Source organism: Triturus cristatus, chromosome 1_1 (assembly GCF_964204655.1).
Source record: "Triturus cristatus chromosome 1_1, aTriCri1.1, whole genome shotgun sequence".
NCBI lineage: Eukaryota > Metazoa > Chordata > Amphibia > Caudata > Salamandridae > Triturus > Triturus cristatus.
Window position 1 is genome coordinate 564,527,704 of NC_140579.1, and position 21,939 is coordinate 564,549,642.

The 21,939-nt window shown below is 40.0% G+C and overlaps 1 protein-coding gene across 15 annotated transcripts in view; it reads left to right on the forward strand.

The window, feature by feature from the left end:
- Positions 1–21,939, forward strand: part of NAV1 (neuron navigator 1) — a 2,160,095-nt gene that overhangs the window by 2,036,012 nt on the left and 102,144 nt on the right. For all 15 annotated transcript variants that reach the window (XM_085644319.1, XM_085644290.1, XM_085644280.1 and 12 more), the window contains one exon: positions 2,541–2,703. In XM_085644319.1, the coding sequence (XP_085500445.1) occupies positions 2,541–2,703 (163 nt within the window). The remainder of the gene's footprint in view (positions 1–2,540; positions 2,704–21,939) is intronic.

The window sequence follows — 21,939 nt, forward strand, 5'->3', positions numbered from 1 at the left end:
AGAGCTCCTGCAAATGAAGACCTCAACACACGATCCTTTTAATAGATATTTATTTTCTAAAAGCACATCTTTATTGTAGATTGTATTTACTGGCTTCTGACCCATTTATGCTATAACATTCTGCCATGGTCTTTATAATCGGAAACCTCTTTTAGTAGCATTTATCTGTAAACAGCTGTCCAAACACGCCAGAAGACCAAACTCTCTCACTACAATATTTGGGACAATTTTTAAGGCACACAGGCTTTATTTCAGTAGCATAAAGATACGAATTGAGGAAGTGGGATCCGATATTCTTTATGGAACCAAACAATCTAAAATAGAATGTTTGCCACCGAATTGAACAGATTCACTGTCATAAGGGGCCTAGAACGTATATGCCTGGCCATGACTCACCCCTAGAACTCCACATTTGGTCCACAGTCAGCTCGCTAGGGTAGCAGTGCTTAATGTGTAAAAATATAATTGCCAGGGCTCTTGTCAGGAGGCCTCTGCAGCTTACGCCACACGTTGCTCCTGCCATGCTGCCAAATATAGTAACAAGACCACTACTAACCATCACACTCAGACAAGTGCGACACATCAGATTATTTCAGACCCCTAAAGCTACAAGAATGGCTTAGGCGGCAGGTATTAGGCATTTTTAATTAATAATTAACTGTTGTGGTCATCTCTAAATCAGCCAGACAGTGCCACATTGTGACAGACTTTCACAAACACAGGTGTATGTGCCGGTGCCGAGCACCAGAAACCACCGGCTCAAATTAAGCAGTAGGTATACCTTTAACTAGCAGTTAAATATTGTGGAAAGGTGAGCACCTAGCATATGAAAACACATACGTTTTATGGTTCCAGATTTAACTAGCAATGTGGGCAATTTGTGTGCCCATCCAATTGAGTTGCTACTTTAGATAATTAATAAGCACCGGCAGACATTTACTACCATAGTAATTTGTACTGGTCTGTCATGGATCCACATTTATCTGCCGTGATGAAACCTATCACTGGCATGGTTAGAGCAAAAGTGCGATACTTATGCTGCTCACATAAAGGAAAACAATTATCCAGTTTATGAAAGCCTAAGAGACTCTTAGTACTTTACCTAGTGTAGGTAGACTGCAGGCTGCCTCTCCCAGCAGAGCTCACCTCCTTAGTTTCTTAATCTGGATAGTGAATGGATGTTAGGACACATCGGCTCATTGAGAATCATTCACTTGGCGTGCCCTTCTCCCCTTTCCTCTGCAGATCACCCTCCTGCTGTTCACTTTACACTCCTAGCTCTGTTTATAAAATACTAGATTTCAGAAGAAAGGTCTGGGTGTGTCTGATTTAATACTCTGCAGTCTTCCTTACTATTGATGCTTAAGGCAAAACAGGTCAAAACAAACAAGTGTGCATAACTGTAAAGGAATGCCATAAATCCAGAGAAAAGATAGACTGCGATCAATTTATTCTTCCACAGAAATAAACAGTACATAATCGATTCCTCTCTGGGAATATTTAATTGTTCAAACTAGTGAAGATCATTCAATTGTTTTGTATTGGAGTGTGTACCAAAAGGTAGTTATGTACATTGTGGCATTCTATGAGATCACCCGCTCTCTCTGCGCATTAAATATCCTACATGTCACGTAGGAGTTCTTTAGAAGGAAGCCAAACATTAGTATTTAGTAATATATAACAAAACTTCACCCAGCTGGCCAAGGTGGATACAGCGTGCTCCTCTTATTACAATCATTCATATCTGTTTTCATGTACTGGACTCAATGGCGAGGAAGCTCTTGGTGGCTTTGAGGTGTCTGCCTGGTGTTTGATAACTTAATAAATTATTGTCTTCACAAAGGAAGAGCAAGAGAAAATCTGCCCAATTTCATTCTCCCAAAATTACTATTATCACACATGAACAACTGGGCAAAGTAGGAGAAGGAAGGAGATGTACAGAGTCTGTCCAGCAGGCTGCTTCCTAGGTACGGCCAGGTATCCCAATCTAATTGTTCAATGAACCCTAAAACAACAAAGTTTTGTTGTATTAGCTTTCATTGAACAATTAGATTCAGTAAGAACCCTCAACACATTTTAACCTATACCCTAGGTACCCTATACATAAAGGAATTCTTTGGGTATACCTTGAGATACTTTTTAACTCTTTATCTGGCTCCCCGCTTATCCAGCAAGATTTTATCTAGGAACGCCCATCCTTTGGGTTGAGTCCACCATGATAGTACTTCCCTAACAGGGTATGTATAAAGCATGTAACGATAAAGTGAGTGAGGCGTTTATTTCAATATAGTTTGATACATGGGGGACCTAGGAAGTAGCCTTCTGGTCGGACTCTGTCCGTCTCCTTCCGTCTCCTATTATGCCCAACTGAATACATTCTTTGTTACTATGTTGATGCTTCAAAATTCAAGTGGCTAAGCCCAGCCTCCGCCACAGACTGAAATGCCTACATGGCCTCAGATTGGCTGAGAAGGAACCCGATCTAACGGACCTCGGGATCTAACTTCATGACCTTCTTTCGCTTGACTTTTTCTCCCCAGCTGGAAGTCGATCTGCTGAAAGCTGAGAATGACCGCCTGAAAGTGCCTGGATCCTCTTCCATTCCCGACTGCACCACGTCTGCAACCTCCTCCCCACGGCGCTCTCTGGGGCTGGCCCTCACACACTCCTTCAGCCTCAGTCTGGCAGACTCTACAAACCCAGGTATGTTTGTTCAAAGAAATGCTTAGGCCCTCATTACAAGCAGCAGAATTTCACCTGAGAGATAACTCTAGCTGAAATTTCAGCACCCACAATTTCCAGCGCCTTCTGGACTGGAATTAATGGGCCCTTAAATACATGAGCCAAAAATTGCAGACTCTGAGAGACACAGGACTTCTTCATATTGCAGGGGCTGCACAGCCCAGCACAGCCCCCCTCCCCCACCCCGGACTCCTGCAGCAGTAAGGAGGTCCCAGACATTGGTCACCTACCTTGGAAGGGCTGAAACTACCATAAGCACAAAAATCCTTTAACAGAGAGGCAATACAATAAAAGAATAACAATAATGATGGTACATAGCGTATTTCAAAAACAAGTATACATAAAGAAAGAATAGGTTCTTTTAATTGTTGTTGGTTGAACAAGCAGCAGAGAAACAGCCAACGCGTTGCGCCCAACAGCGGGCTTCCTCAGGACTGTAAAGAACAACATACATTTTTCAGAAAATTATATTACTAAAATTACAAATATTACATTTAATATAATATATCCCACGAAAATTGAATATTAATCACATTGCAGAAAAACCATTAATCTTTAGTGATAGCTAGATAATTCAAGTCATCCTCAACCATAAATAATGGCCGAGAAGTGTGAGTGCCAAAGAATTAATAAAAATAAATATAAACACAAAAAATCACTAGAGAGAAGAAAGAAACTGAATGGGAAGAATGAAAGTGCCCATGAATGATGAAAGGACATAAAAATCCTCCACACTATTGGGTAAAAACCATGTAACCAATAGGAAGGTTGATAAAAGGTATATGTAGAACAACAAAACGCAAGAAAGGCCCAAATAGAACAACGAAGAAACCACGTGTACATAGACCAAAGAAACCAAGAAATAGAGTTCTCAAAAGACGCGACGAGTGAGACCTGTGAATTCTCAAAAAGACTCACCACAACTAAGTGTTGATTCCGTGATTAATTAACCAATTAATTTAAAAGGTATATCAGTAAATCACGAGTGGACAAAACATCCACATAAAAATCTCACCAAGGATTGGAGTGTAGTCCGATCCAGTCCAGAACCTAACGATTATCACGACATCAACTTTGGATCACTGTGTCAGAAAACATAATGGTATATGTCACGCTACAATCAATGCAACTAGTTTATTAGATGCCAAAAACCACCTATTTGCTATATTCATGGTAACACAATAGTACCTCTGTATTGGAACGAAAAGTCTCATCAAGTGTCCAATATAGTAGGAATCAATCCAACGGAAAATTCATCAATAGGTCACAACCAATAGAGGAAAGAGTTTTCTCCAAAAAGTTAGAAGTAGCCAAAACCATTCACTTCGATTGGTGAATTCTTATCTGAGCACTAGAAAAATAAATGAAAGAATTTAACTTAGTATTTCATATTTCATTATTTCGAGCCATGCGCATTGAATGTACCTTAGCGCCATTTAAATATTGGCGTTTTATAAACCTCATCCTGATCCGGATATATAATCAAAAAATCTTAAAATTAGGCCTACACGTGTAGTCACGTATATACTGTATTCGGCACCATGCCAAAATTATCAGTGTCTAATAGGTAAAAATAGACCAATGTTTTAAAAAAACAAAATTAGTAAGCATACACCGTACAGGTGATGTCAGCCAAACCGAGTATTACGACTGACAATTAATCACATGTATAGTAAGTTAGCGGCAGCAAAATGGTAATAACTGTTCGCTTAGCCCACCTATAGAGGTGAAGCTAAAGACGCGAGTTCCGATGTTAACAAGTACTAGCAACGTCATAATTACAAATGTTCGATTAATCCACCTATCCAGGTGAGTTATAAAACACGAGTTCCGATATTAACAGGTACTAGCAACACTTACTCAATACTTCTTATCAAAGCGACTCCATACCACTCCGAGTTCTGGGATCACGGAACCGCGAATGCTCTTCAAACATAGATCGGAAATGCGTCAGTTACCACGTGTCCTTAAATGGTCTGCCTGATTGGATAGGCATATTTACTTCCTCAAACCGTAACGAGGTTTTTTATTGCTGCAACGATAACCGATGCATATCTAAATGGCAATACACCATATTTCCTCATTTTAGGAAAAACTCTTATTTTTATTTATTTGACTTATTTCATAGATTACATTAATTTGGATATCTTCAAAGTGTAAACCGGAAATAAAACACTGGCCACATAGCCCAAAACGGATTAGTCTATACATCCGATCGAGCTCACTGCCCTGAACACGGAAGTTGTTTAGTGTTAAAAGCAACCAAAAAACAACTAGAACGTCCACAATAAGCTTCTTCACGATACAAATTCAAACAGTTTCAACAAAACTTTATCAAGTTTGACAACTCCATCCAGGCACATAGATCCAAAAGCGTATACACACAACGCTACACAAACATGTTCTAATTTTCATCATTTTTATCATAACATAGTGACAATATGAACACGAACGTAAAAACCTCAAAGAATCCTCCAAAGTACAGAACTGTTCTTGTTTTCATCATTCCCATTTCCCATGGCGACAATGCGAAAACAATCCGCAAACTCCAAGAAATCATCAACGGTACAACAAAACAAAGATTCAGGACACAGATACTCTAAGTGATGTGACCACCATTCATACAGCATTTAGCCAGAGGTTCATCAATCACAAGAGTAGAAGACAAGGACAAGACACTGGAGAGGGGAACAGACCCAAAAACAAAAAGGATAAAGAACATGTAAGAAAGGTAAAGAACATATAAAAATCGCCTATGTTGGGTTTTGATATCAACTTCGATCCAACATAGCACAGTACAAAGTCAAAACCAACATCCTGACCAAATATATGGGAATCTGATTGTAATCAACATAAATGTTTCAACATGAATGAAAGTCAGAGAATACCCAAAATATAAAGGCGGATAAATATAATGCCAAACAGCTGACAGTATCACATCCAACTAACATAGTATGATCTGCTTAACATGAAGACAATCATCTATATCTAGAAGATATATCAGTGAAGTTGTTGGGTAACTCAGTTTGGTAATAGGTTCACAATAATGTACAATATGGTAGTGACTAACATGTCACTTATAACAGATAGTGCATCTCATTATCAGAATTCAGCCCTAGTGTGACAGATCTCAATTTACAAATCCATAGTGCCTCCAGTTGTCTGAGTCGTAACTCCCTGTTTCCCCCGCGTCTATCAGCGAGAACTTGATCAATTGCATGAAACTTAAATTTTGATTTGGGCAATTCAGACGTACAGAAATGGGCACCTAGTGCATTAGAACCATCATTATTAAGGCATGCTCTCCTATGTTCTTGGATTCGTACACGTAATTGTCTGACTGTACTACCTACGTATATTTTAGAGCAGTTGCAAACAATTACATAGATTACATATGTCGACTGATAATTCAAAAAATGATTAATCTCATACTTGTATTGATTATTATATGAAAACCATGTTGTTTTGTTCATACCCAACTGGCACATATTGCAATTCCCACAGACAAAAAAACCTTTTGGTCGTTTGAGCCACATTTCAGAATTGCTATGTCTGATGGCTGTGTAACTTGGGCATAGGGCTTCTCTTAAAGTACCTGACCTTTTAAAGGTCATTGAAGGTTTGTCGTGTACAAGTGATCCTACCCCAGGTGTTCCCAACAAGATTTTCCAATGTCTAAGTAGAATTTTGTACACATCCTGGTTTAGTTGCGAGTACGTGGTAATAAATGCCAAATGCTCACGTTTAGTAGTGTTGGCTTTGATTTTGGGTTTCAAGAGATCAGCCCTCTTTACACATTTAGCTTTCTCCAACGCCATATTGAGGACTGATTCTTTATAACCCCTCTTTTTTTAGTCGTTCTAAAGTCGCCTGTGCCTGTATTTCAAAATGTCTGTCATTGCTACAATTGCGACGTACTCGTACCAATTCTCCATAAGGGATTGCACGTTTGGTACTTGAAGAGTGCGCACTTTGAAAATGTAATGTGCTGTTAACAGCTGTGTCCTTTCTGAATAATGTAGTATGTAATTCATTCATGTCAACATATACCTCTAAATCCAAAAATTGGATGGTCGTCCTAGATTTCTTCATGGTCAAGCGTATATTAAACGGATTATCATTCAGATAGTCAAAGAACTGAAGGAGGTGCATTTCTGGGCCCGTCCAAATTAGAAAGATGTCATCTATATATCGTCCCCAGAAATGCACATCCCTAGTCCAATCCCTTGCATGAGGTGACCATACATACATTTTTTCAAACCATCCCATGAATAAATTTGCATACGATGGTGCGAATTTAGAGCCCATCGCTGTGCCCTGTAGCTGATGGTACCAATCTGAATTAAACCGAAAGAAATTATTGCTAAGGATGATGTCAACCATTTCCAAGATCATGCCATTATGTTCAAGGAAACTTGCACTTCTCGGAGACAAAAATAGATCAATCGCCATTCTTCCAAATTCTTTTTTGATACATGTATACAAGGATTCAACATCCATAGTCACCAACCACATGTTGTCATCCCATTGTACATCTTCTATTTTGTTCAAAAAATCTTTTGTATCTTGGATATAAGATGGTAGGTTAGTCACAAAAGGTTTAAGGAATAGGTCTACAAATTCTGAAAGATGTTCAGTCAGAGACCCATTCCCTGAAATTATTGGCCGTCCAGGTGGAAATTTTTCTTTTTTATGGATCTTGGGTAAAAGATATAGGCACGCTGACCTAGGATACAGAATTTTGAGGTATGAATATTCTGCATCCGACAAAAGTCCTATCTCCTTCCAATGAGATAGGCGGATATTGATTGTTCTCATAGCTTCCGGGCAAGGGTTGCCACTGACCTTTCTATAGCATTCCTCATTGCTGAGTTGTCTTATTGCTTCACCATCATAGTCTACTCTATTCATTACAACGACATTGCCACCCTTGTCAGCCTCTCGGATGACAAGGGAGCAGTCGTTCTTTAAACTATGTAGTGCTCTTTGTTCATCCATAGATAAATTATGAGTGCTTCTTCGGCCATTGCCTTTCATTAGCTTGTCTTCTAGTCTATATAGGTCTTCAGTGACTAGTTTATTAAAAACATCAATGCTGGTAACATGTGGTCCTTGCGGCACAAACTTACTTTTTGGGCGAAGAGAACTATCGAGTGTAAGATCTTGTTCAATATCTAGTTCATACGCAATGCCCTCCAAAGGGACTTCCATTTCCCCATCTAATGATCGTAATAACGAGACCTGTTTAAGATGTTCCACCGATAAGGTTGACCTCTCACTTGTGTTGGAAGCATTGGAAGAACCCAGAGATTGATTAAGAAAAAAATGGCATTTCAATTTTGTACGTCTAGAAAATTTAAACAAATCCGCATGTATATCAGAAAATACACCTTTGTATGATGCACAGAAACCAAGCCCTTTATTCAACAAGGACTATGGTAGAAGATGACTTGAATTATCTAGCTATCACTAAAGATTAATGGTTTTTCTGCAATGTGATTAATATTCAATTTTCATGGGATATATTATATTAAATGTAATATTTGTAATTTTAGTAATATCAATTTCTGAAAAATGTATGTTGTTCTTTACAGTCCTGAGGAAGCCCGCTGTTGGGCGAAACGCGTTGGCTGTTTCTCTGCTGCTTGTTCAACCAACAACAATTAAAAGAACCTATTCTTTCTTTATGTATACTTGTTTTTGAAATACGCTATGTACCATCATTATTGTTATTCTTTTATTGTATTGCCTCTCTGGTAAAGGATTTTGGTGTTCAAACATATATGGTCGATGGATAGTGGACCTTGGAGGTGGGCAATCTGAACTATATGTATCATTGACACTGTCGTGTATAGTAGGGTAGTGCAGCTGTGGCTTTCCCCAACTATCCATTTGCTTCATATTTCTAAATAAAGGGTTGCTGGCACACCCTTTTGCACGTTAACACAGAATGAACTTTGATGATGGAAGAGAGGAACTTGCAAAAGATTTGTTCTCTTCAGATAAATTAAGTCAGAAAATGACTAACTAATACTACAGGCGAGGGACTTAAAGCCAAGTTCCTCAAATTGGAGCGGCTAAAGAAGGCTGAATTATCTAAGTGGTGGGACGGCATTACACTCAAAAGATATCTTGATAACAAAAAAATACCTCGTGGATTACGTATTTTGACATTCCCCACTTTTGATGATCTCGATCCAGACTTGTTAAAAAATTGGGAAGAGAATTTACAAAATTCATCTTTTGTCATGATGAGGGTTTTGATAGAGCACTCAGATAGAAAGTGTATAAAATTGAGAGAAGAAATAAATGAATTGGAGACCGAAATAAAAGCATTAAATTTGAAGGATGCAACTGATAAAAACTATGTGATACTCAAAGAACAAATCTCCAACCATCAACGATTTATTAAACAAAGAAAACTTAACAAAATAGCACGTGATGAGAGATTATTCTCAGGGACGCATTTATACCTTTGCACAAAAGTTTGATAATATTCAAATCCCTAGAGCCAAGGATACAGATACTCAAAGTATAGGCAGTGTATCAAGTCTTATGAGTAGTTCTAATGCCTCCTCTATTGAGGAAGCCGGTACTTCTGGTAATAACACAACTGAATCCAATGCCAACACTGCCACTTCTTCCTCCACTTTTTTAGAGGAAGTGTTACGGTATCGCATTGGGAACAAACAACAATCAAAAAAACCTCCAAACCGACAAGACGGGGGGGCTATAGAAAAAACAGACAAAGATTCAGGTGTACTCACCAGGAATCAACGAAGGAAACTCAACAACTAAAATATGACTCATGCTCAAAATTCAATGAACAGGCTTGTGGTACTGAAAACCTTGTGATCAATCTGTCTGATCGTATGTTGAATAATATTGAACTGTCCTTGTTGAATAAAGGGCTTGGTTTCTGTGCATCATACAAAGGTGTATTTTCTGATAAACATGCTGATTTGTTTAAATTTTCTAGACGTGCAAAATTGAAATGCCATTTTTTTCTTAATCAATCTCTGGGTTCTTCCAATGCTTCCAACACAAGTGAGAGGTCAACCTTATCGGTGGAACATCTTAAAGAGGTCTTGTTATTACGATCATTAGATGGGGAAATGGAAGTCCCTTTGGAGGGCATTGCGTATGAACTAGATATTGAACAAGATCTTACACTCGATAGTTCTCTTCGCCCAAAAAGTAAGTTTGTGCCGCAAGGACCACATGTTACCAGCATTGATGTTTTTAATAAACTAGTCACTGAAGACCTATATAGACTAGAAGACAAGCTAATGAAAGGCAATGGCCGAAGAAGCACTCATAATTTATCTATGGATGAACAAAGAGCACTACATAGTTTAAAGAACGACTCCTCCCTTGTAATCCGAGAGGCTGACAAGGGTGGCAATGTCGTTGTAATGAATAGAGTAGACTATGATGGTGAAGCAATAAGACAACTCAGCAATGAGGAATGCTATAGAAAGGTCAGTGGCAACCCTTGCCTGGAAGCTATGAGAACAATCAATATCCGCCTATCTCATTGGAAGGAGATAGGACTTTTGTCGGATGCAGAATATTCATACCTCAAAATTCTGTATCCTAGGTCAGCGTGCCTATATCTTTTACCCAAGATCCATAAGAAAGAAAAATTTCCACCTGGACGGCCAATAATTTCAGGGAATGGGTCTCTGACTGAACATCTTTCAGAATTTGTAGACCTATTCCTTAAACCTTTTGTGACTAACCTACCGTCTTATATCCAAGATACAAAAGATTTTTTGAACAAAATAGAAGATGTACAATGGGATGACAACATGTGGTTGGTGACTATGGATGTTGAATCCTTGTATACATGTATCAAAAAAGAATTTGGAAGAATGGCGATTGATCTATTTTTGTCTCTGAGAAGTGCAAGTTTCCTTGAACATAATGGCATGATCTTGGAAATGGTTGACATCATCCTTAGCAATAATTTCTTTCTGTTTAATTCAGATTGGTACCATCAGCTACAGGGCACAGCGATGGGCACTAAATTGGCACCATCGTATGCAAATTTATTCATGGGATGGTTTGAAAAAATTTATGTATGGTCACCTCAAGCAAGGGATTGGACTAGGGATGTGCATTTCTGGGGATGATATATAGATGACATCTTTCTAATTTGGACGGGCCCAGAAATGCACCTCCTTCAGTTCTTTGACTATCTGAATGATAATCCGTTTAATATACGCTTGACCATGAAGAAATCTAGGACGACCATCCAATTTTTGGATTTAGAGGTATATGTTGACATGAATAAATTACATACTACATTATTCAGAAAGGACACAGCTGTTAACAGCACATTACATTTTCAAAGTGCGCACTCTTCAAGTACCAAATGTGCAATCCCTTATGGAGAATTGGTACGAGTACGTCGCAATTGTAGCAATGACAGACATTTTGAAATACAGGCCCAGGCGACTTTAGAACGACTAAAAAAGAGGGGTTATAAAGAATCAGTCCTCAATATGGCGTTGGAGAAAGCTAAATGTGTAAAGAGGGCTGATCTCTTGAAACCCAAAATCAAAGCCAACACTACTAAACGTGAGCATTTGGCATTTATTACCACGTACTCGCAACTAAACCAGGTTGTGTACAAAATTCTACTTAGACATTGGAAAATCTTGTTGGGTACACCTGGGGTAGGATCACTTGTACACGACAAACCTTCAATGACTTTTAAAAGGTCAGGTACTTTAAGAGAAGCCCTATGCCCGAGTTACACAGCCATCAGACATAGCAATTCTGAAATGTGGCTCAAACGACCAAAAGGTTTTTTTGTCTGTGGGAATTGCAATATGTGCCAGTTGGGTATGAACAAAACAACATGGTTTTCATATAATAATCAATACAAGTATGAGATTAATCATTTTTTGAATTATCAGTCGACATATGTAATCTATGTAATTGTTTGCAACTGCTCTAAAATATACGTAGGTAGTACAGTCAGACAATTACGTGTACGAATCCAAGAACATAGGAGAGCATGCCTTAATAATGATGGTTCTAATGCACTAGGTGCCCATTTCTGTACGTCTGAATTGCCCAAATCAAAATTTAAGTTTCATGCAATTGATCAAGTTCTCGCTGATAAACGCGGGGGAAACAGGGAGTTACGACTCAGACAACTGGAGGCACTATGGATTTGTAAATTGAGATCTGTCACACTAGGGCTGAATTCTGATAATGAGATGCACTATCTGTTATAAGTGACATGTTAGTCACTACCATATTGTACATTATTGTGAACCTATTACCAAACTGTGTTACCCAACAACTTCACTGATATATCTTCTAGATATAGATGATTGTCTTCATGTTAAGCAGATCATACTATGTTAGTTGGATGTGATACTGTCAGCTGTTTGGCATTATATTTGTCCGCCTTTATATTTTGGGTATTCTCTGACTTTCATTCATATTGAAACATTTATGTTGATTACAATCAGATTCCCATATATTTGGTCAGGATGTTGGTTTTGACTTTGTACTGTGCTATGTTGGATCGAAGTTGATATCAAAACCCAACATAGGCGATTTTTATATGTTCTTTACCTTTCTTACATGTTCTTTATCCTTTTTGTTTTTGGGTCTGTTCACCTCTCCAGTGTCTTGTCCTTGTCTTCTACTCTTGTGATTGATGAACCTCTGGCTAAATGCTGTATGAATGGTGGTCACATCACTTAGAGTATCTGTGTCCTGAATCTTTGTTTTGTTGTACCGTTGATGATTTCTTGGAGTTTGCGGATTGTTTTCGCATTGTCGCCATGGGAAATGGGAATGATGAAAACAAGAACAGTTCTGTACTTTGGAGGATTCTTTGAGGTTTTTACGTTCGTGTTCATATTGTCACTATGTTATGATAAAAATGATGAAAATTAGAACATGTTTGTGTAGCGTTGTGTGTATACGCTTTTGGATCTATGTGCCTGGATGGAGTTGTCAAACTTGATAAAGTTTTGTTGAAACTGTTTGAATTTGTATCGTGAAGAAGCTTATTGTGGACGTTCTAGTTGTTTTTTGGTTGCTTTTAACACTAAACAACTTCCGTGTTCAGGGCAGTGAGCTCGATCGGATGTATAGACTAATCCGTTTTGGGCTATGTGGCCAGTGTTTTATTTCCGGTTTACACTTTGAAGATATCCAAATTAATGTAATCTATGAAATAAGTCAAATAAATAAAAATAAGAGTTTTTCCTAAAATGAGGAAATATGGTGTATTGCCATTTAGATATGCATCGGTTATCGTTGCAGCAATAAAAAACCTCGTTACGGTTTGAGGAAGTAAATAGGCCTATCCAATCAGGCAGACCATTTAAGGACACGTGGTAACTGACGCATTTCCGATCTATGTTTGAAGAGCATTCGCGGTTCCGTGATCCCAGAACTCGGAGTGGTATGGAGTCGCTTTGATAAGAAGTATTGAGTAAGTGTTGCTAGTACCTGTTAATATCGGAACTCGTGTTTTATAACTCACCTTGATAGGTGGATTAATCGAACATTTGTAATTATGACGTTGCTAGTACTTGTTAACATTGGAACTTGCGTCTTTAGCTTCACCTCTATAGGTGGGCTAAGCGAACAGTTATTACCATTTTGCTGCCGCTAACTTACTATACATGTGATTAATTGTCAGTCGTAATACTCGGTTTGGCTGACATCACCTGTACGGTGTATGCTTACTAATTTTGTTTTTTTAAAACATTGGTCTATTTTTACCTATTAGACACTGATAATTTTGGCATGGTGCCGAATACAGTATATACGTGACTACACGTGTAGGCCTAATTTTAAGATTTTTTGAATATATATCCGGATCAGGATGAGGTTTATAAAACGCCAATATTTAAATGGCGCTAAGGTACATTCAATGCGCATGGCTCGAAATAATGAAATATGAAATACTAAGTTAAATTCTTTCATTTATTTTTCTAGTGCTCAGATAAGAATTCACCAATCGAAGTGAATGGTTTTGGCTACTTCTAACTTTTTGGAGAAAACTCTTTCCTCTATTGGTTGTGACCTATTGATGAATTTTCCGTTGGATTGATTCCTACTATATTGGACACTTGATGAGACTTTTCGTTCCAATACAGAGGTACTATTGTGTTACCATGAATATAGCAAATAGGTGGTTTTTGGCATCTAATAAACTAGTTGCATTGATTGTAGCGTGACATATACCATTATGTTTTCTGACACAGTGATCCAAAGTTGATGTCGTGATAATCGTTAGGTTCTGGACTGGATCGGACTACACTCCAATCCTTGGTGAGATTTTTATGTGGATGTTTTGTCCACTCGTGATTTACCGATATACCTTTTAAATTAATTGGTTAATTAATCACGGAATCAACACTTAGTTGTGGTGAGTCTTTTTGAGTATTCACAGGTCTCAGTCGTCGCGTCTTTTGAGTACTCTATTTCTTGGTTTCTTTGGTCTATGTACACGTGGTTTCTTCGTTGTTCTATTTGGGCCTTTCTTGCGTTTTGTTGTTCTACATATACCTTTTATCAACCTTCCTATTGGTTACATGGTTTCTACCCAATAGTGTGGAGGATTTTTATGTCCTTTCTTCATTCATGGGCACTTTCATTCTTCCCATTCAGTTTCTTTCTTCTCTCTAGTGATTTTTTGTGTTTATATTTATTTTTATTAATTCTTTGGCACTCACACTTCTCGGCCATTATTTATGGTAGAGGATGACTTGAATTATCTAGCTATCACTAAAGATTAATGGTTTTTCTGCAATGTGATTAATATTCAATTTTCGTGGGATATATTATATTAAATGTAATATTTGTAATTTTAGTAATATCATTTTCTGAAAAATGTATGTTGTTCTTTACAGTCCTGAGGAAGCCCGCTGTTGGGCGAAACGCGTTGGCTGTTTCTCTGCTGCTTGTTCAACCAACAACAATTAAAAGAACCTATTCTTTCTTTATATATACTTGTTTTTGAAATACGCTATGTACCATCATTATTGTTATTCTTTTATTGTATTGCCTCTCTGTTAAAGGATTTTGGTGTTCAAACATATATGGTCCATGGATAGTGGACCTTGGAGGTGGGCAATCTGAACTATATGTATCATTGACACTGTTGTGTATAGTAGGGTAGTGCAGCTGTGGCTTTCCCCAACTATCCATTTGCTTCATACCCTAACCACACATCCCGCACCCAACCTCCACATGCTCCCTTGTCTTCCTTCTCTCCCCTGATAATTTCCACCTGCTTTAAGCGGGCAGAAAATTGATGGTTTTTGGGCTCCAGAAGAAGGGAATACTGCACGGAAAAAAACCCTGCGGTACTCGGTCCATGCAGTAATTCCATGTTCCTAGAAGAAACCTTATCACTGGAATTTCATGTGGGCGATATTGTCCTGATTCGGAGATTCCGATCCCCGGGTATCCCAGCACCAAATACCTGTATACTCATTCATATCTGCCAAGTTATCAGATTGCCTATGTTTAACATTTGCATGGTTTCAGTGCACTCGTGACATTATGCAGCCAAATGTGTGACAGTTCGAGTGACACTTATTACGTGTGTAATGTAATTTAAATTGATGACTTTCAAATTTATAGTGATTTCTCAGCCGCAGGCTAAGACCTCTTAGCACTATAAATACACAAGTGACTATTCCTTACTGCGCAAAGCAGGATTTAGTTCAGTTCCGCTCTAGTTTACACAGATAAGCTAACCATCCTCTGTTAGTGGCATACCTTCCTGCTACATTGGCAGTCCCATCAGCAGCTGATCAGCCCCTGCCCTGCAGTATTGCACATTCCTAACTGGAGCCTGGCAGCTGCCCCTGAGCAGTGGCAGCGCTCTGAACAGGGGTGGTGAGGAGGGATTAAAAGATGAACAAAAAAAAAACGGACCTGCTTTGCCAGCACCTCTGCCGCACGCCTCTCCTCCGTCTTCTTCCTGGCTGTTGCCTGCACCGGAAGCACCCAGGCTTCCGGACTCTGCCAGCCAATCACGACACTACAGGAGGCGCGTTGTGATTGGTCTGAGCAACCTGTTTGGTGGCTCAGGCAGTGCATGGGAGGCTGAGCATGTTCTCCATGGGGCTGTGCAACAGAGCCCAATGGAGAACATGCCTAAAGGGCTGGTCAAAGCATCATGCGCATGTAGGGAGAGAGTGCAAACCAGTCCTGCTCCCTCTACGGCGAGCCAGCCCTGCCCAGCTCCTTGGAGTTGCAAAGGAAAATATAATGTTAACTTCTTGTTATCGTTTTATTTTCATTTTCCACTGCACAACAAGCAGTAGGGCGATGCTTCTCCTCCTTAGTGGAGGAGCCGCCACTGCCCCTGAGAGCATCGGCAAACTCCCTGGCAAAGGGGGCATTTTGGGGGTGGGATTGTGGGGGTAAGAGGGGATTCAGAAGTGTTGGTACTCTGTAGCGGTGAGCACTGACTTATGTAATGCACTGATCTTAGACCAAACCCCTCACAAAAACACCAAGGCCTAATAATGCCTCCAGACATAACATTAGTAGATCCCAAATGTCTGCAACTTGAAAATCAAAGAAAAGCGTTGTACAAAGCTTGAGTTTTGTTTTTGAGTAATATGCTGTTATCGGCGTCTTTTGTTAAGGGAACATAGACTCCAGAGGGAAAGCTGTTTTTAAAACAACCGCACGTGTCAGATAGGAGATTGCTTTACTGCTAAACCAGTTAAACGGTAGGTTCGGCCGGGAGCATAGATGCTAATATTGCCATAAATGCAAACCAATTTAACATCAAAGTATTTTCTGTGAGATTTACTCATTGGAGTCGCCGCTGGGACCAATGATCTGCAACGGGTGCCAGGAAAACAGGCTCGCTAATTTGTATGCACTTTGTTATGTACGTTTTTAGAGTGCACTGCCGCCCAATGCCGGATCTTAATCACACAAGTATCTTCCAGCGAGGCCGGGTAGCAAGAGCACAGATTGTTGTTCCATTGATGTACTATTTTAGAAATATATCTTTGAAATAATATTAGGGTGACCAGATTCTCAAAACAAAAAACGGGGACAGGTCATAGACATAGAAGTAGGACTATGGTTTGCAGTAACCATCGACATAAAAGTAGGACTATTTGACAGCTGTCATAGACATAGAAAAAGGACTACAATTACAGCTCCCTCCACAGACCGAGATGAAGCATTACAGACAACAAATCCGCGGTCTTTTATTGGCAACCCTCTCCTTCACACAGCAGCATTAGTACTTTTTCTTACATTTACACTTTTAGGGACTATAGCATATATTTGCCAAAAATCAATAAAACATCACAGGCTAGCAAACGCCAGATTTAGTAGCTTTATCAATGCTCGTTTCTATAGCTGCACGTCCGCACCACATAAAGTACAACTCACCAATGTTGCTTGGTTGCTCATGACAGAAAAGCATGGGAGGTAAACTGCGGAATGCTAAATTGCCAAATGGCAGCCATGGACCAATGTACAAAAAAAAACTTCTCTCCAGGTATTACTGCCTTAGGGTCTTAAGGGTGGCTAATGTTGGCCGACCACACTGTCCTCCCACATTTGCTTAGTTACTGCTGAGATGTCATGTTACCTTACTGGGGTATGTATAGTGCACTCTAGCCATTGGTATCATCTCATAGTGCAATAGTGTGAAGACCTGAGCAAAAAGCTCGAGCAGCGTTGCTCGCCTCTCCCACAGGCGTTAACCCTGCTCTTTTAAGTCCTTTCCAGCTAAACGGTTTGCCGTGATCTGAAAGGTCAGTCAAAAGGTCAAGTCATAGCTTTGATATGGAGAACACAAAGCATGCATCAATTGGTTATGAATAAAACATGCAATGAGCAATGCATTAATCCTTGCACGGTATGCATATGGGCTACTGAAAAGTTTGTATGACTATGAATACAAGCTACAGGATGAAGAAATATTGTTTTATCCAAAGAAGAAACTTTGGCTGGCACGATGACATAGGTGGCGCTGCGTGTAAAATGTCTCTCTTCAAAGGATTTCCCTTCTTGCTACAGCGCTCACCTCAGTGACGACACATGCCTTATACAATGCAAAGAGAGCATGCGCGCGCATGCTCAACCGGAACAATGGAAAACAGGGACATTTCTGTGTTTAACGGGGACACTATTTGAAAACAGGGACATTTGAGTCACTTGGAGAAAAGTGTCGGGACACGGGGACACTTCCCCAAAAACGGGGACCGTCCTGGGAAAACGGGGACGTCTGGTCACCCTAAATAATATGCATTCAGTTGAATAATAAATGCTTGAAGATCTCCAAAGCAAATTAGCATTGAAGGAATGTGGTAAAATCTCTCCGCCGTCGCTAGATGGCAGTATATAAGTGTAAACGCTACAAACGAGGCTTACAGTGGTGCTTAATGACAGCGAGCCTTTCAAACCACTATGCAGAGCTGAAATTGTGCCGGTTGCGTCGAAGTGCGTACGTGGGCTACTTGTTTTAATAATTGTTCCTGCAGAAGCAGAGCGCCTCGTGGCCCCAGCTGCGCCCAGGAGCTATGCAAATGCTTGACTACTACTTTTATTGCGGTGAAGCAGGCACCAGCACAAAAATGTGTTGGTCTCGAACCCTTGTTGCGTGGTACTACTTGGCAGGACTGCTCATTTAACAAGAACTTGCAATTCAATACGTCTCGCTCTTGCCAGAGGTTGAGCTACTGGCATTGTAAATGACAGTGCCTTTTATTTCTGTTTTGAAAACCTGCAAACGTGGGTAAACACACACTTTGTACTTCTAGTCCTTGCATACGAGAAGCAAGGCTGCCAGTAAAAGAGGCGCAGTTACTGCCAGCCTTGCTTCTTGTAAGCAACAACGTGCCTGTTTACGCACAGCTTGCAGGTTTACAAAAACATAAATACAAAACAGTGTCATTTACAATGCCAATAGCTCAAACTCTCACAAACGTGAGACGTATTGCATTTTCAATGCTTGTCTAAGACCAGGCAGTGCTCCCATGGACCACTGCCTACTCTTCAAAAAATTAAACTATAAAGTTTCATTTTGTTCTTTTTGACTGCATCCCATTTTCCTTTAAGAAAAACTGGCTGCATTTAAAACATATATATTTTTTTTTAATTGCTTTATCAAAAAGCAATCACAGAGATGGTGGTCTGCTGACCTCAGAAGGCCACAATCCTAGTGATGGCTGCGATTCCTAATGGGTCTCAAATGGCGACCTACTTCATTAATGTGCATGAGGTAGTTTGATTTGAAACCCACTAGGAATTGCTAATGAAACTCAAAAGAAATTCAGACATTAGGAATACCAATTTCCTACTTGCGATTCGGAGAGAATCACAATTTGGTAATCGGTATTCCTAATGTTAGTACATCTAACCCTATATTTCTTTACTACAGCCCGACTGCAAGGGCGACAACAGGGAGATTCAAAATTAACAGACTAGCAATACACCCAGATACAGGTCATTGATTCTATCGATCTACTTGAGCCATTGGTGGAGACGATCCACCTGCAAGGTGTCCTCAGAGGAACCATACTACAAAATATCACACATTGAATGTCCTTACAAGCAGAGGATGTGCTACTACATTTTGGAGCTTTATAGGAGGGTCTCATTCCAGCAATGGCAGCTCTTGAACGATCAGGATATCTATCAGGTCTAAAATGAATTCATGTAAGTCACACTTGCATCCCCTCAGGACACTGGAGGAGCCTGCAGTTAATGAGCTGCGTCTCCTTCCCCTATCTAAAGAAACAAGCACATTTCAGTATGAAGGCGTTCCGCTCTGCTGCATAGACTCAGATCTGATAAGTAGTAAACTATCAAAGAACTTGGTGAGCACCCTCAAGTTGGTGATTTTTTGGGAAGTGGATGCTCCTCTTAGAACGCTATTGCCAAAATGGAGGTGTTCCTGTGATTTCTTTATTTTTTTTTGTTACCATCCCAACTGACCGGTCCAAACATTTTTCCAATTAGGTGTTAAGGTAATTGACATAAGATGGGACAGAAGACAACCCAGTTTATCTTCCACAAACAACAGTTAGTGTCTTTAGAAAGTCGGTCTGGGAATACTTAATTCCAAATTATATCAATTTTCTGTGCAGCTCCAATGGGTGGAACAGAGGTTCACAGGTCCAGACAATCCAGAACTCCATTATATGCAAAGAATGATGGGTGGTGAGACGGTACAAACGTATCATCCCCCTAAACTGTGTGACAGTCAAATATTACTGGAGTCAGGTTTTACTTATATCAAACTTGAAGGTGTCCTAGGCACCTGCTGTGCCGAAGATTGCAAATATCGCAGACACAACTGCATGTATGAGTGCAGACATCACAAACTGAGAAGCATGTGGAATGGAGAAACTTTATATATGTCCAAGAGCTGGCAATAAAGCTAACCTATTCCATCAGGGCAGTTCCTAATTTATAATGCCCTAATCAAAACCTTGATATAGGCATGTGGATCTCAAACACTGAAAACAAGTGTGCCACTTATGATGGTACCAGATCTGGGTAAAGTCAACAGGGCAGTGGCCCATTTATACTCAACCTTGATGAACATGACAAAGATGTCCTTACAGACACTGTGTGCAACTTTTGCTGAGAACAAATCTAGGCAAGGGCTTAATGGACACCAACTGTAGTGGTATTAGAAGATGAGGAATCAGTGTTTGTAAATGCTACATTCAAGTTATTATAATTCAAGATCATACACCGCTCTTACTTAACGTCCAGATGGCTGCACAAAATATTTCCAGCAATACTAGACACATGTCCGCGCAGAAGATGCGGACTTACTGCAAATGCTGTGTTCATGTACATCTTTAGCACAATACTGGTCGGAAATAGCCCATGCGCTAGAACTACTGACTGCCAATACATGAGCCCACGCATCCCTAGTGCATGCCTGTTGGGACTCATAAATCAAACTTCAAAAAACAAGTGCAGATTCAGTGATTTAACTGATATTGACCAAAACACATATAATAATGATGTGGAAGCCCAATTATGCAACACAGGTAACACAATAGCGGAGGAGCATTCGAAATAAAGCGTAATCAGAAGACTAATACATACCTACAGAACCTAGTCAGATAACCAGCTGGGATACAACACCCCTACAATTGGCAGAAGAGGATGATAGCAGATGTCCCTGAATGACAGAGGAAGCAAAGAAGTCAACAAAAGATGTAAGCAGCCAGGACTAGATTCTTCCAAATACTCACCGCCTCATCCAGGCTGCCACTATTGCTTACTGAGAAGGTACCTCTTACATGGAGACCAAATTCTGTTCGCAATTCTATAAAAGACGTATTAAAAAATGGTTGACCCTATAATTGAAATGCCCACATCCTACCTTCTTAAAATGTCAGACACCACCACTTAAAGAATGTTCCTTGAAATATCCTGTTGTATTTTTCTTACTAACAAATACAGCACAACAAATACTAACATTAGATCTTTGGGGTTTTTAACTGGGGCCCAGAGATGTAAGCCTTTGGCAATGGTATTTCTTTTCGTAGGTGAAGATCAGTCATGGACATGATAGCTGTTTCTTCCTGAGTGAGTGACATCCCGGATTGTTAGAAGGTGGTCTGACACTATGGGCCGCCCGGATTTTTATCTTTTTGAGCACCAAATTGTTGAGCTTTTACTGTGGGGGAGCCTCAAAAGTTGGGACTCACCCACAGTGAACTCAGGATGTAAGAGACTGCATGGGGATTTTACTGGTGTTCCCCTGGCCTGACCAGGCCACTGCGCAGCAGCTGGAGTAAGGGACACCGGGCTGGTTACATGCACACACATGTGTACACGCGTGTGCACACGTGTACGGGCTGCGCAGGGGAGATTCCTAGCGTGCGCAGTCCAGGAGCAGCTACAAAGTGAATGGTGTGGCAGGACTTATGCAGTATTGGGTGGTGACATGGAATAGGTTTTATACCCTGGAAAGAAACATGCCAGGGAAAGTCAGTGTGTTTTACTGTGTTTTCACTTCATTATTCCCCTATGGGAATGTGGGGCACATGGCTAGATTAACTTCCATTAGGCCTGCAGATTCCAGACACGCACTTAAGTCCAATGTAGCGAATTTGAAAATAAGTATTCTGCAGAGTCCAAAGTCATATTTGTACTGCTTTTGGGTCATCCAGAACTATCATATTTCTCTCAGCCAGCCAGGACCAG